Raw genomic sequence first — 17,548 nt, forward strand, 5'->3', positions numbered from 1 at the left:
AAATCCGGGACTGTTGCTGACTATCGAAGATCCAACCACTGATGAGCCAAATGATTATCTTCAGTAAACACTCCTGTTTCTGTTTTATTTTGACTACGAGGTGTGATAAAAATAATAAAAATTATTTTGTTAAAAGTAAAGTGAGTTGATTTGAATTAATAACTTTTTACACATTTTAAGTTCTTCATTAAGCTTCATTTTGGAAGCATTTTTCAACTTAAAATTGATTAACTGTATTTAGATACTTGATCATTTTGAATGCTAGCTTGTGGTAAATGTTCTTTCGAATAGTTCAAAATGAAAGGGAGATTATGAATAAATAAAAAAGTATGAAGTTTAAATGTAAGATTTATTTTTTATCCAACATAGCTGAGATTCGAAGCACATTACAGTTTGATATGTTGACAACACAGAAACTAGATCTAGGGTTACTTTTGAGGTCTATTAATTTTAAACATTCATATCCTTAAAATGATTTCTAGGAACTAGATATAGTTTTATCAATAAACTGAAATTCCTATTAAATTTATATGAATTCAATTAAAAACCAAATTATTGGTATTATGGTCATCGGAATAAGTAATTCAATACAGAATTTTCAGTTTCAAAGCCCATTTTTAACCTAATTAAAAATATTAAATTCTAATTGAATTACACTGTATGAATTTTCTTGAAATAATATTTTAAATAGATCGGAAATGGGCGTTTTCAGCTTATTATTTGAATAACACAATAAATATGAAATACACTTTTATTTCCTTAATAAGATACTGATAATACTGTACAATTTCTAGTAAACTCACATCATTCATCACACATTCATTCATCAAAATATACAAGTTGTGTTGAAGTGGTAGAGTTGCCCTTCCTAATCACTTGCTTTGAGAGAATCTTGAAACCTATAGGTTCCTTTTTTCCAAACAAATCCTTGGTATGTCCTTGAGTTGCAATTTTATGTGTCTATTAAGCTCCTGATGCAAAATTTTGATAATTATACTTCATAATCTCATTTATGACTAGTACAAACATCAAAACATTAATTTTTTCTTACATAATAGGTTATTTAACCCTAATTTTGATCGAGTATCAAATAATACCTGACCTTTGCTTGTATCTTAATTTTTTATTTGTTTTTTACTTTCTCAATTTATGTTTGTTTGTCTTCTTCTCATCTTTCATTCACGTACTCTTTTGTGTTCCTGTTGTTGTGAAAGATCAACTTCTTCTTCGTTTTCTAATTGAAGATGACTGGGAGGAGGAGTTTTCTACTTTCAATAGAATTTTTAAACTCTTTTGGAGACAATCAAAGCCAGAAATTATATATAGATAGTACTGCTTAAAGTACTTTGAAATACTCATAAATCTTGAACGTTCTTTGTAAAAAATAATGTGACAGATGTTTTACACCGTTGCCACGCTGTAATTTTTATCTAATTGTCTACGAAATTATATTATGACTTATCTCTTTTTACAAAAGGGGTTAAAAGTGATAATTTCCAATAGAATGATAGTAAATAAAATGATAATGATAAATTTTGACAAATACAAACACCATAGACAATAAAAACATTTATGGAAGGGCTAAAGGACCAAGGTGACATCTATCATAATTCTGGAGAATTTTTATATGTATTATGATACGTGTTAGAAAACAACTTGTATATTATTGTTATAAAAATAAATAGGGCTCTTGATAACATAAAAATAGAAAATAAAATAAAAAATATACAAAATATACAAAACTAAAACCATCCATTCAATAACAATAATTTGTTTAATCTTAAATTTTTTGTTATACACACAATAAATAAATCACGACTAATGGATTATGTGATTAAAAAAATGTTATGTACAAAATAAAAAATAATTACAAATTGTCTTAGGTAAAATGTTATATAACATACAATATAAAAATGCATTTGGTACAGTGCATTTATTATACAAAATATTACGTAACAATAAAAATTTTTGTTTCCAGAAAAAAATATCCAAAATTATTTATGGGTTGATTGAATATCAAACAAACTAAAAATTAAAACACCAATATCAAAATAATACTATATGTTGACACAAGAAACCTGAAAACTGTCCTTGGAAATATAATGGAAGGTCTTTAAGCACTAACAGACAGTTTACAACGGATTATAGTAACCCATATTTGACTTAACAGTGGAAAGTGCTATTATCCAAATATTATGAGTCATAATTTAATATTTAAACATGCGTACGTGGAGGAGCGTGAGCTATATTCTGCATGTATATCAGATTCGAGAAAAAGAGAGCTGTATATTAAATTTTTTAGTGGTATTACCATAAAAATCTCTCAAATCAACTCTCCACCGTTGGCGCTTAGTTTTGAATATTTTTATGTATGCATAATGACTAATTTCATGTTTAGCTTGTTACACTAGTAAAAAAACAAACTTTGAAGATTCACTTTGTCCCTGTATATTTCATATAAAGATATTTTTTTGACATATCTAGTCTCATTTTTTCTCAAAAATGGTTATTTCCTGATAAAATGAAAAGTTATGAGTGAGATATTTTTTTTAGCCAGGATACTATTGGAAAGTGATTTTCAAATGCCTATCAGTATAAATAGACTTTCAATGAACCACAATCTTCTTTATTAAGTCGATATTTCCAAAATTTTTTCATATACATTTTGCATAATATTACATCGTTTTAAATCCCCCAAAATGTGTATTGACTGTAGTGATAACAGTTAATCATATTTTTCGAAAATCCCCGTATAAATCCACGCTTATGGACCTCATGAAGTATTTGTTTTTTTTTATTTTTAAAAGAGACATATATTCTTACCATCAAAATCTCTCACATCAGATCAAATATTTCTGCAATTGGCGCTTAACGTTTTTATTTACGGGTATGAAGCTGACTAATTTTATTTTTAGTTTGTTATACTAGGCTCGTAAATTGCGAACAAATAAGTATTGAAGTCCAGGAAAATATCTATCAGTATAGTACGAACATTTTGTATAAAATTATAGATATCGATTTAAGCCACTCAAAAGGTGTATTGAATGTGGTATTTTTGACAATACCCCGTATAATTATAATGTTTTATCCACGCTTATGAACCTAATAAAGTACCACACTATCCAGAAGTGTTATAATGAATTAACAAGCTCGTAATTGTAGGAGTTGTAAAGTTTTCAATCACACTCGAACATTTAGTTTTTTTAATTTTTTAAAATTGTTTTTTGATTAATGCGATGTTAATTGAATTTGACAATCACACATTTATTTATAAACTATCTAAATCACACTTCAATTGAGAAAGAAATTAGCCATTTTAAACAGGTATTAGATCCATAAGAAATGTGGACTATGTTGAGGTTAAGCAGTTTGAATGCATGAATAGTTGCCTACCTAATAGGTTAGGTTTTCTGATTGTTATCAGAAAAGTGTATGTTCCAAAAACGATATTTACAAACATTTTTTGCTAAATATATTAAATTTCCACTACAACGGAGAACCGTTTTTAGATCATTTTTTTTTGTGATTCTGATTCTGAATAATAAACAACTGAAATTACTGATAATCATTTCAACTCATATTTTTGTTATTATGACATATGACATTTTTTGGATATTTTTCTCAATTATCTTCAGATGTAATCAAAATACGTTTATTTCCTTAATAAACATAACCTCACTTTCAATACATCTCCTGTAAAGTTAATTTCAAGTACTTTCTAAATGATTTCTATCTTGGAAACTGGTTCATTATTTTCGTTAATGGTGATCACTTTATAAGGAACATTCTGATTACATCTAATCTAATGTATATATCGAAAAGCTAACCTTAATTATCTAAAATTCTATGTGGTTTTAATAATGTTATCGACTTTAAGGTAATCTGAAACAAGTTGTTAATAAGGTAGATTAGTAGGAGGAAAATTTATTATTATTCTAACGTGAATGTTTTACAAATTTTTTGAAAGGTTATCTGATCCATTTTATCTATATAACAGGTGTTTTCCACTCAGTTTTAGATACCATCAACGTGATATTTTTTTCAAACAGAGTCTCACTGATAATTTCAACTCTGAATCTTCAGCTCAAAGATTCTCTTAGATTGAAAGCGGCTCCTAAACGAGTTACAGGGTGTTCTATTTAAAAACAATTCAACCCAGTAGTTTGCAACTATTTTATACATACTAAATCAGTTTGAATAGTTTCTTGATGGAACCAAATTACTGTGGGTTGAATTTGACAAGAATCAATTAGATTTTTCATCAAAGAAAATAGGAGTAGAGTGAAAAGATTGGATATAGTTGTTAACGTTGCTCAAGCAATCTTCAATTATTACCATACGTTTTAATAAGTGATTTATGTTATTGGGATATTCACTGTAGGTCTTGGTCCAGCTGATTTCTTGTTTAGGTAGGTCCTTAGCTCTTTCAAGTTTCTCCTAACGGTGTTGTCCATAATCTTTTAGTTCAAATCTCGGTTGTTTGACCTGAAGCATCATTATTTGCTTCAGACTGATCTTGTCTTGGGTGTTAATTTTGTTCTAACTGATTCGAAATATCTCCAAGCGATGTCGTCCATGATCTTGGTCTATCTAAATCTTCAATGCCTGGTGTAATCTGTTAAATCGCTTAAATGGATGTAGAGAGGTCCTTAGCTCTTCGCAGCTTCTCCTAGCGGTATCGTACATCGTTCAACTCTTGGTATATTGACCTGATGCACCACTATTTGCTTCAGGCTGAAGTTCTTATAGACTTTGAGGTTCTTTAGGTGGATTCGTACGGCTTGGTTGGAATGAGAAGGATCATGATAAACTATTAGCTTCCAGATTCGAATTCAGTCAAATTAAGTAGTAGAAATGGGTTCAATCTACTCTCGAAAACGTATACACTCAAATAATTATTTTGTCCTACAAACAAAGAAAAATATGTGGTTTCATCATAGGAAGTATCAGTTGGTGTAAATGAAGTGTTTGAAATCTTTAAGAAGCAATTCAGCTATAGATTTTGGATGCTGGTTCGAAAACCAATGGAAATTTTGGTGATGATATAGCAGATCAATTGTTTGGAGCAAACAAAAATTCAGAGGGATTATGCCATGCTGTCTTGGATGAAAAACAATGTAGAAGCTCAACTGTTTGGAGCCAAGAAGCATCCAGAGGGAACATGTCATTTCGTCTCAGAATTAGAATCAATATTCTTTTGGAATTTCGAAAGTTTTGTATCAAAAATCCATTGAAGCAAAAATTATAGCAAATTCCTCAGAAGAATGTGATAAATATTCATTTTGAAATACTATAGTTTCGATTAAACTGTTCGGTATGACTGAAATACACTATCGACCATGATTGAATGATGGGATTCATGATAATAAATTGACAAATCAGGTGACAAAAACGAAATTTATCAAACAATGGGAGATTGGACTCTCTCTAGAATTGAAAAGAAATGTCGAGCATACTTATGGTCGAATGTTTCCTGAGTGGAAAACGGGAAAAGCTCCCGTTGATACCTTTTACTTCTGTCAAGGAGGTAAATGAACATCTGCTCTGTTATATGAATCTGTCCATAGGAAGGTGCATCAATTCCTTGGCACGCTCTTCTTGAAGGTGTTCAAAAAGGAACTCGACATCAAAAATGAGTCAAGTTGGACTAATGGTCAATATTAACAACCGGAGTCACAAGATATAATCATTATATTTTCGAAATTCAGAATGTTTATATTGATAAAATGAATATTTGAACCGTTAAATTTATTTACTACAATTTTTGTCAATTCTAAATCAATTACTGAAACTTTGAGTCTACTAATATAAGGTTTACTCTATTTCTTTTTCAAGGTTTCCACCATAGAAATGGAGCACAGTGCACAGTTTCGTGATCGCGCTGAATAACTGTAATTTTGTTAAGGGGAATTTGATTTTAGAGCCCGTCCTTACTAATTTACCTTATTAATATTTTTTTGTAGATGATGATTATCTTAGATAGATATAATTAAAAAAATCAAATACTGAAAAATCACAGTTAACCTACCAGCATTAAAAAGATCTATTTCCATACAAATCATGACACGTTATAGTTAAGGAATAGAAACAACCCCAAGTGATCCTTGAGTGAATCAAAAAATCGAGTCTGAGAATCAGAAGACAACTTGGATACAATCAATAAATATTCGATAAAGCTAAATGACGTTAACGCGTATCCTATTAACTGCGCCACGTCATGTGATAGTCTTTTTATTCTCAGACGTACTATTTTCTCATTAAAACGAATTATTTGAATATCGTTTTTGATGGGTTGGTAGTTCATTTGCATTTTCGAGCTCGGCGACGGAATCGACGCATCCGTTGATCCCACTCGTCTTTCCATTCAATGACTATAGACCTTTGAGTTACTCCTAAACTTCCCGTCACTATTCCTCCGGGAGAATCGTCTCGTTCTCTTCCTAGGAATAGATATGACCTAAAACGTAAAATATGAGTGGGTAGTATTACTAAAATTTTGGACGTTTTTTGGTGTAGTAAATAGAAAAATGTTTTGTATTTGAACTCACTTGTTGGATTTGATTTTGGGACATTTACAAGCCAGATCAGCGGCAGGTACCAACATGGGCATGGTTCCTCTTCTTATTCTGGATTCTTTGGATTTTTTATAGATGAATTCGACGTTGATCATGAATCTCACCCAACCTTTTGTATATTCAGCTTCGTTATTATCGATTCGGGATAGTACTTTTGCCATGATAGCTAAAAATTTATTTTATTATTAATCTAGGAGCAGCAGGAGCAGCCAAATGATTTATTTTCGTGAAAAAATTTCATGATTTCTTAAATATAAATAGACATCGTCATCTTTATAATTTGTTTATAACATTGAAACAGTTTTGAAAACATTTTAACCGAGTAGAAAACCAAATTAGTATCATAGAAAACGAAACAAACCGTGTCGGCGAAAAATGCTGCAAAAAGTCATCGTATTTTGATTGAAGTTTATGGTGAACATGCTCTAGCTGAGCGAACGTGCTAAAAGTGGTTTGCACGATTTAAAAGTGGTGATTTTGGCTTGGATGACGATGAACGTCCTGGGCGTCCAAAAAAGTTTGTAGATGAAGAACTGGATGCATTACTCGATGAAGATTGTTACCAAACACAAGAAGAGCTCGCAGAATCTTCAAGCAGCCATTTCAAAACGTTTAACACCAGCTGGATATATTCGAAAGCAAGGAAATTGGGTTCCACATGAACTCAAGCCGAGAGACGTGGAAAGGCGGTTTTGCATGTCCGAAATGCTGCTGGATGCTGGAGCGCCACAAAAGGAAATCATTTTTGCATCGGATTGTTACTGGTGATCCATTACGACAACCTCAAGATCAAAAAATCCGGCCAACCAAGGCGTGAAGGTAATGCTCTCAATTTGGTGGGATCAGAATGGTGTGCTGTATTATGAGCTGCTAAATAAGGGTGAAACCATCAATGGAGAACACTACCGAACACAATTTATTCGTTTTGAAGAGAGCAGTAGCCGAAAGACGCCCGAAATACGCGACACGAAGCAATAATTTTCCATCATGACAACGCTGGGTCCCACGTTGCTACTCCGGTTAAGAACTATTTGGAAAACAGTGGATGGGAAGTTTTACCTCACCCGCCTTATATCCCAGACCTTTTCCCTTCTGACTACCATTAGTTCCGGTCGATGCAGAATGCTGTCACTGGAAAACGGTTACCATCAAAGCAAGATATCAAAAATCGGCTTGATTCATTCTTGGCTGCGAATCCGGCGAAGTTCTTATGGGACGGGATCCACAAATTACCAGAAAGATTGGAAAAAGTCTTAGCTTCAGATGGGCAATACTTTGGGTAATACTATTGTAAATGTTTTTCTTAAATAAATGTTCAAATTTTGAAAAAAAAACGCACTAATTAAGTTGACGCAATGTTCTAAATATACCTTGGAAAAATGGAACATTTAAAAAAAAATTGCACTTTTTTATCTACTATAGAAGAATCAGAAGTACCAAACACAAAACAAAGCTTTCATTTTATTATGAAAGAAAACAAATAAAACAAAGAAGAGAATTTATAAATAAATTTATTGTTAAACGCTTGTTGTTAGTCAGAATATAAGGTCCAAGTGTCACTGGCTTCTACTGTTTACGGCAATTCGCGTAGATCATAATCATGTCGGTCACCTTTATGTCTCCATATCAGTAATAGCTTTGTTGGAATTCACTGGTGTGGTGACGAGAGATCATCTCATATTTTACGAGCTGTGATATTTTAGCAAAAACTCGAGCTTTTGTTTAGGTAAACTTCTCAAAATTCCATTGAAATATAGACGTGATTATGCATTTTATAGATAAGAGTGTGGAAATAAAGATTTTGTACAAACTGTTTGTTTTTATTCAATTATTTGTGCTTTATGAAACAATGCTTACTAAACTATAATTACACACATTTTATTGTAATATTAGTCGTATTTATTTACACTTTTTCTATTCGTGGGGTTAATTTATAGACGTTCTTAAATTATTTAAATACTATACACTACACTAATTCATAATAATTTACTTATCACTATCACTTTAATAAATTATTTAAATACTTCGATTACTTCGCTAATTCATTCTGTTAACCACGACTATTTATTATAAACTGAATTAAACTGCGCTTCTTAAACTCTTTATATAACCCAAAATAATTATCAAAGATTTTGAAAAATGAAGAAACAACACAAATAAATAAATAGACCTTCCTAGAAATTAATCAAAAGAAACAATATAAATAAACCGCTTGCTATAAAAACAAAGATCAAACGATATTTTATCAAAGGCGGCACATAATGAGTAGTTGCCAAAGCACATAATTTGCTTCAGGATGATTTTTCTTTATGAATTGTATTAATCTAGATCAAACACACTCTTTTTCATATATTTGGCGGTAATAAAATTTCCATAAGGATGAATGTATGCTGAAGAAGGACCACCAATCATACTAATACTTTTGACTTAAACTTTTTGTGTCTTTTGAAATACACTTCCTCGCCTTTCTGACAATGAAAAGTCTTATTCTTTTATGAACAATTTTTGTTTCAATTATTGCATCTCAGAATATTTGGATGCAGATTTTCTGGATGTTTGAACTACATTCTGTTCTTTTGGAACAAACTACGGCCCGCGGGCCTCATCCGGCCCTGTTACTATTGCTGTGATAAGTTGAATGGATGAGAATCAAAACACAGATTGATAATTGCTCCGTTTTATTTACTCGCAAGGTAAAACTTTGAAGACGTAGAAAACTCAACTGAAGTATCCAAGCTTAAGCATTACAAACAAATATGGAATTAATTCCAACTAATAAAACAAAAACAAAAAACAATAATGAGATTAATGAAATTCTTCACCGACAATTGTTTGTAGTTGTGGATTAGTTTTATTTGTACCAATTATTAAGAGAAATTTGAGATGCTAATCGGTCAATTTAGATTTGTAATCATTCTTTGTGTACTTCATCTTGGAAAACGATTTCTCACACAGGTACGTAGTACCAAAAACAGAAAACAACCCATTGGCAAATTTATGCGAATTCTCAACTTGTACCAGAGGAAGACTCTGATAAAAAGAAGAAAAATTAAAATTGTTTTGGCCCTTGGAACATTATCGAAAAAATTATTCTGACTTGAAGGCTTCAAAGTTTGGAATCCCCTGCTTTAGAATATAGAATTTTCTGTTCTATTGTTGTAAACTGATTCCTAGTTTTCCGTGAGTCGCTTTAACCAAATCTTCTCTCTCAAATATCGCAAAATGTTTGTCTAGCTATTCCTTTTCACAAAGTGATTTATTTCTACATATCTTTTTAGCTATCATTCTATTCCTTTTAGATTTTCCATACTTCAAGCTAAACTTCTAGCATAGACGTGATGTTTCTACTTTATTAATAACATCCTCAGTCACCGCCTACTTAACTTGCCAAGCTGTCTAAAAATGTAAGGATTTTGCGTCCCCACACCCTTACCATCTAACACGAATACTTCAATTTTTTGTTTTTTAAAAACTATCTACAGTAATCGAAAGAATGAATTTATTCCGATGGGTTTTTTCATAATTTTTCTCGTTCTATTATCTCTCGTCTTAGATATACATAAGAGTATTTATCCCCTTTTATTGGAACGCATAAATTACCGGGATTTTCTGGAATACAAAAGCCACTTTTAATCGCGAAAATTCGGGACGATGCTCCTGATTTCCCGATAAGAGGCAAATCGCATCACCTTTTTACGGGCGTAGACTGATCTCTCTTCTGATAGTTGGCAAGACACTTCCCATTAATTTTCCATTATCAGTTTTCATCTCTCGTGAAGCGAAACGCGGGTATAAACACAAAGAGCCAACGTGTTTTATTAGGAAAGAAAAATTTATTACTCATTGTTCATTTTCCGCTCATTTGTTTTGGATATAGAGCACAAAATCTCAAACGGCTTATGTTTTCGGAAATTTCGTATCTGGTTACGGACTTTGAAAAGATGGAATGTTTACTTTTTCCACTGTTTCCGATGATTTTCTTATTTTCAGTTGGAGTACCCAAAAAAGGATATAAATTGAGTTTGGTTTTGATTTGGCAACCCTGCGGGGCATTATCCTGTCAAAAACATATCTTGAGATACAAGTTACACGAAAAAACAGTTTAAGATTGTAATTGATAACATTTAGTATTTTTATATAATAAAATTTTGGTTTTTGAAACGTTGAGACAAAAAAGATTAGAACTCTACCATGGTTTAAAGGTGATTAGGTCACTAGATATGGTCTTGATTTACTAAGTACAACGAACAACTTAGCTCAATTAGAAATTAGAAACATCGGAAATAAAGGGTTTGAGTATAACTTAAAAAAAAAGAAGAAAAAGAAGTAAAAACGTCGTAGCACCTTCAAGACGAGAGATTATACCGTTAGCAATTAGTAAATATTAACAAAAATATTATAAAACATGAAATATATCAATAATTTCATTTATTTAATAATTCTGTTCTCTTTATTTCTCTATTTCCCATAATAATTGATTAATGAAATGAAACATAACCTCAAATGACATAAATTGACGTTTATTCTCATTTGACGTTGATCGCAATTTAGGAAAACAGCTGATTTACGTCAAAATGACGGCCGTAGGGTAAACAATCGACTTTTCTTGGATTTTTTCCGGCAGCGAAAGATTTTTTGTATTATTTTTTGTTTTGTGATGTCGAGAAAACTCCACAGATACTTTTTAAATGTAATTTAGCGAATATGTAGCGCCACTGTATGGTGTTTTGCTAATAGCAATCTGTTTCAAATGATTCCTTTTACTTCCTCTTATTAGGGGTTGTTTTGTGCATCTTCATAGTTACAAATGAACTCGATAAAAGTCATTATGTTTAGAAACCGAAACTGTTACATTAAAAACAGCATAATTTTGATTTTTTTTTAGTCAGTCTGTAAGTACGCTTGAGAAATTAATTTCCACTGTTGGGTTCAAGTTTATAAAACATCCGAAAGTGACAAGGACAAGTTTTAAGTAGAGTCTCATTAGATAAATAGAGCTTTAGTCAGAATCTTACTCATTTTCCACCAGTTGCTTTCCAAACTATATTTACTACTTACCTATCCTAAGCATAACACAAATCCATGTTTTCGGATGGAAATTCCGAATTTCTGTAAGTAGCTAATTCTTCAGAAACCATTTAATAATATAATTCAATAAATAAGTTCACAAATCACACAGAAACTTACGGTCAAAACATTTGTTTATTGTTTACCCCACGGAGGTCATTTGTAAATGATTTTTAAAGTTCGTTCGATTGCTAAGTTGACGTGGATTGATGTCGATTCACATTAATTCAAGTCATTTGAGGTTATTTGGCCAATGGGTTTAGGTTACCATTATACTAGGATGCTAGCATCCCGGATGTTAGCATCTTAGTACAATGGTAGCCTTAATGGGATCGCATAGATCGCTACGTGTTTTCTGTGAGAAGATACTGCTTCAGTGCTAATAATAACTCATATTTTTTGTAAGAAATTTCGTAAAATATTAAAGAAATCTGCCGGATAGAACGGCCGAATAGACAGATTGTCATTTTGACATGTTGGGGATAGTAAAACCAAAGCTTATGACGCAATAAACAAAATTTGAACTTATGACATTTTGGACGAACGTCAACGATATAAAAATGTCTCGATAAGCTCTTATTGAATTCGACTTGTATATCTTATCATAAATATCAACTCTCATATTATTTTAAAACATTCCAACGGCATTTTTCTATCGTGTTAAAGATCGTAATTCAATTTTCTACCGTATCTTTCATTACCCTAGAGAAATATATTTTCCGCTGAGTCTGGAATTGCTACATTTGGCATCGTGACATTAGTATTCTTGGTATATAAGCAGAATCCCGTTAAATACTTACCACCGACAAAGTACAAACCAATTTGTGTTGCTAATAAAATACATACGTGCCGTGTATACTTGAGGATCGAATCGAGAGGAAAGTAACGCAAACACAAGATTAATTGGATTCGGTTCTGGATTGAAAGTTATTGCTTAACTTGTCAGAAAATTGTTAAAAAACCAATTAAAATGATAACGAGACGTCTGATTGTACGTTTATTACATCAAGAGGTAACTTTATAATAAATGTCGTCCTCTAAGGCAACTATATTGAATAATAAAATGAAAATCTATCAATAAAATAAAGACAAAACTATAAACTTTTAAGCCCACCTGTTATAAATAAAGTTTAAGTCAAAATGAGGAGACCAAAACTAATATCTGATTATAAAAGTCATAAATAAGAAAATTAATTCATAAAATGTCCTCGAATTAATCGTATTTATCATTGATGAAGAGCCCTGTGTATGTTTGTATCGATCTATTGGATTCTCCTTTCTGGAGAACCCAGTATTTACAGCTGATCCATCAATCTCACTCCTTTTAGAAACTCTAGAATGTAGGATGGTTTTAATTGCCATAGATCTTCGTCTTCTATTTCATGCGCACCCAGATGTAGTGCTCTGGAGCTCAATACTTCAAGAGAATGTGGATAGAGGTTTCGTCCTCTGCACGCCGCATTATCTGCTAGGTATAACGTCTTCAGGTGTTTGTTGAGGCGACAGAACTCCTGTTAGTTTTCGTAGATTGTTCTTATTCAGGTTGATACATTCAGCAGATCTACTCTGGTTTAGTTTCTCAGCTCCAGTTGGTTGCCCCAATAATTGGTTTTGCTCCTATCTACTTTCTTTTCCAAAAGGGTTCGTTCATTTTATTTTTTTTTTTGTCTAGCTCCGCTAATTTTTCTAGACAATCCTAAACGAGTTTGTATTTCATTATATTGGAGCTTAGAGCTCTAGCTATCGAACAGGATGCCGATATCCTGTTTGGTCTCTAGATTGAAACATCCTGTGTAGGTATCATCTATAATTATCACAGAAGAATAAATACGTGCTTTTACGAGGATGGTTCCAGAAATATCTGGTCGTATAAAGAAATATGTATAGGGGCCTAAATCGGCGAATAAGTTGCATGAGGTAGCAAGTTAATAACAGAAACCTTTAGCGGTGATATGAACCTTCTTCTTCTTTTAATGCATATCCACCAATCTCAATTTCTTGCGATTTGTATTAAGGATTGTATATCGTGTAGTCCTGTCCACTGCCTGATGTTTCGCGGCAAATATATTTTCTTCCTGCCGATTCTACGTTCCTTCAATTTTACCTTCGATCAGTATAACGCGCCCTAGGTATGCCGTTTTTCTCTTTTATTCGTTTTTCAATTTAGCCGTCCAAGGTACCTTAAGGATTCTGCCATACAGCCGCATCTCGAAAGCCTCCAACTTGTTAATCGCAGTCGTTTTCAATGTCCATCCTTCCATGCCTTAGAGAAGCACCGACGGGACATGTAAGCACTCTTCGAAACCTCAAGAATGCCTGTCGGGCTTGACATTTCATTTTTTAGCTCTGCGTCACTGCTTAATGAAGTACGCGATGAGCTGTACGTCACTACATATTACCGCCGATCTCTTTAAGGGTTCATAAGGTTTGATTTCTTTCGAATAACTAACTTTCAAAATTAATAAACAAGATTAAAGCTGCAACAAGGCATTGATCAACGTTTTGACAAAAGCTCATATTGTTTTGACAAGAACTAATTCCAAAATGGACGTTCAACAACCTAACTCATGGTGGTGAAACGCTCTGTAGGGTGGATAATAGACCGGTATACTAGATATCCACCAGGGGTCAGTTGTACGAAATTTCATTAGAAATATTAACAACAATGTGAAAATTTGTGGCGAAATTTCAGTTGCAATATTATTTATCAGAGCTACCGCACAATTGGAAGGAAAATAATTTTTCCCAGGGGCGATATAAGTTACCGAAGGGTCGAATTATGTGTCTCACTATGACAAGCGAATTTTCCTCATTTTTCTTTCTATATTTTTCCACGGAAAGCGACTAATGAATAATAACTTCGCACATGGAGAAAATCGATTACTGAAAGATAACCAAAAGTATGAAGAGGAAGTCTTGAGTGTGAAATTAATAATTATTCAATGATTCATCATGTAGTATCTTTGTTTCCGAGATTATTTATTATAAAATCCAATAGTATACGATTGGGTGATCTAGCAAGAAACAACTTCAACTGTAGAAAATAAAGTATGAGGTGTTGAAATTTATCTTCAAATTTCTCTCAATAAATATAGGGTATACGAAAATGATCACTTTTTGGGTATACTGTTTTCGTTTAGGTCACAAAATTAGTTTTAAAAAACAGGTAAAAATCGACGTTGCAACCTATTTCGATCTTGATTTTGCTTTTATTATTTCTTCACCTGGTCTCAATACAACACAATATTCATTTATTTTATTTCGTTTGATTTCCTCTTCCCTACTGTTTTTAGAATAGTTTCTGGTTTCCTCCACTTCTCTTCTTCTGTGTTTTTAATTTTTATATTGTTTGCAGTCTTCATTAATTCTGGTGATGGCGGTAGGTCGTAATGTCAATTTTTACCTGTTTAAAAACTAATTTTTCATCAAAAGGGACGTAAATTCAAGACAATTTGGTAACAGAAAGATATAAAAAGTTTTAACAAGTAAAAAGTTCATTATATTTATATATTATATCAGTTTGAAAGTGTTAACATTTAAAATTTCTTTGATATCGTTTTGTAGTTGCATAATCTACTGGTTCAAATATTGTTTCTCTCTAATACGTTGCTACGTTGACCATTCTACGTTGCTTTAAAGGAACGGGGTCGACATGTCGTTCGCAATCAACTCTTGATGGATTTGACTCGTCTTGGAAGACCCATACAGTCGATCATTGTTTAGTTTCGTCGTCGGTCACGATCTCATAGACCGTCTTTTGAACCTCCACGATCGAGCAATTTACAAATTATGCGGTATCCAACGCGAACAAATCTTTCTGACAACCGATTTCCAATGACCCCAAAATGAATATTTTAAGTATCTGTAAGCAAATAAGAAAGTACTCGTATGACAACACGTTCTAAGTACTTTCTTCAATAAAAATGTCAAACTTTATGGTATTGTCAAATTTGACATATTCACATCAGCGTTGCCGTATGTCAAATACGTAAATAGCAATCCTTGTATGCCCCAATCCTTTGCTGGTGATTTCAACTTTGACTTTAGAAGTGTCGTTGTCTGGTGAGGCATTTCCTGTTTAGTGTCCTTACTAGTTTATATCCTGCATTCGGCATCCATATTATGATAGTACTGCTTATCATTTTTTTTGAGTACAAAACAAACGTAACAAATTGTTTTTAACAATAACTATTAAATTTCATTGTAGTATACTTTACCATAATCCCTTTTGCAATATTTGTTCATATTTAATCTTCTTGTAGCTGCTTTGCATTTTCCGCACTGATCTGAAACAACAAAAAAACTTTCATTAACTACCATTAACCAAATGATACGTAAAAGATGGAAATTTTAACCAGCTCATAGGGTAATAATCACTATGACCTCAAATTCAATAAAAATTTATCAAGTAATAAAGATTGAACAATATAAGATGTAGATGACAGTTTAGAAGATCTCCAGACTCCAGTGATATGGTGTTAACGTTAGCCAGACGAAGTACATTATAAATAGTAAGACTCAATCAAAAATAAGTAAATACTTGTGTTATCTAAAAATTTCTTCATTTAAAAAGATCGAAAAGTACACTGTTAATGGTTTACGTCGAACATTGGTGATCTTTCCAGCAGAAACTGGATCAAATATAAATTAGCTGCAAGCGCTATGGTGGATGAAAGACTACCACAATTGCTGAAGGATATTTAGAGGACAGATTTTACAAAAATTAAGTTCTAACTATATTTGGAGGCGTATGTAAAGACCCCGACAACGGATCTTGGACCAATATTTGCCGAAGGAGTATGAGCAGGTTTCTAGGATATTTGCAGGTGTATCAAGTTTCCTTCCAGATAATAGAGAGCCAAAAGACGGAATATGTGTCAACATTTGCTGAAGGAAATTTAAAAATCAGCAGGTTTCCAGGATATTGGCAGGCGCATCATCTGAATCAAAACTTTCTTTAAAAAGGAAGAGACCCAGATAATGAATCTTTTGTACAACGGAATTTAGGTACCAATAGGTGTCTAGGATATTGGCAGGTGTATCAACTGGATGTTGTATTTCTTTACAGAAACGAAAAGCCCCGACAATGAATTATGAGTCAACATTTCTTGAAGGAAATTTAGTCTCCAACAGGTTTCAAGGATATTGACAGGCGTATCATCTGCATCTCATATTTCTTTACAGAGGAAGGGACTCAGACGATGAATCTTTTGCGCAAGGGAATTTAGGTACCAGCAGGTTTCTAGGATATTGACAGGCGTATCAAGTTTCCTTTCAAATAATACAGAGCCAAAAGACATTTGCTGAAGGAAATTTAAAAATCAGCAGGTTTCTAGGATATTGGCAGGCGCATCAACTGAATCAAATATTTCTTTAAAGAGGAAAAGACCCAGACAATGAATGTTTTGTACAACGGAATTTATGTACCAGCAGGTGTCTAGGATATTGGTAGGCATATCATCTGGATCACAGATTTCTTTACAGAGACCCAGGCAATGAATCATTTACCGAATTAACTTCATATTTATCAAAAGTTGACGTTTAAGAAGAACGAATAAAACTTTTGGTTAGATAGGATCAGAAACTACACAATAAAAGAGGATGCACGTGCAGATGGCAATTAGGCATAAAACGACGTCGTCAGACTTTTGATATAAATGATTTTTTATTTTCCTGTTAATAATGTGTAATTAATCATTACAGAGACGGTGAGATATATAAATGCAGTTATGTCCTGGCAAATTTCAATACTTTCCAACTTTTGTTGTTGTAAACTTTAGATTAATTTCACGAAAATCGAATCACTTTGATGTATTAGTGCCTTCAATAATTGGGATAAATAAACATTTGGAATATACGCTGAACAGAAAATGCAAACAGATGTTGCGAGTAACAAATTAGATCGG

The 17,548-nt window shown here is 32.5% G+C and overlaps 1 protein-coding gene across 1 annotated transcript in view; it reads right to left on the reverse strand.

Moving 5' to 3' along the window:
• Positions 1 to 330: 330 nt before the first annotated feature.
• Positions 331 to 17,548, reverse strand: part of LOC130891106 (netrin-1-like) — a 226,381-nt gene continuing 209,163 nt past the window's right edge. Inside the window, exons 5-7 of the mRNA XM_057795665.1 lie at positions 15,860 to 15,928; positions 6,549 to 6,741; positions 331 to 6,457 (exon numbers count right to left, since the gene is read on the reverse strand). Of these exons, the coding sequence (XP_057651648.1) occupies positions 6,301 to 6,457; positions 6,549 to 6,741; positions 15,860 to 15,928 (419 nt within the window). The 3' untranslated portion in view covers positions 331 to 6,300. The remainder of the gene's footprint in view (positions 6,458 to 6,548; positions 6,742 to 15,859; positions 15,929 to 17,548) is intronic.

The sequence above is a fragment of the Diorhabda carinulata genome, chromosome 3 (assembly GCF_026250575.1).
Source record: "Diorhabda carinulata isolate Delta chromosome 3, icDioCari1.1, whole genome shotgun sequence".
NCBI classification, from domain to species: domain Eukaryota; kingdom Metazoa; phylum Arthropoda; class Insecta; order Coleoptera; family Chrysomelidae; genus Diorhabda; species Diorhabda carinulata.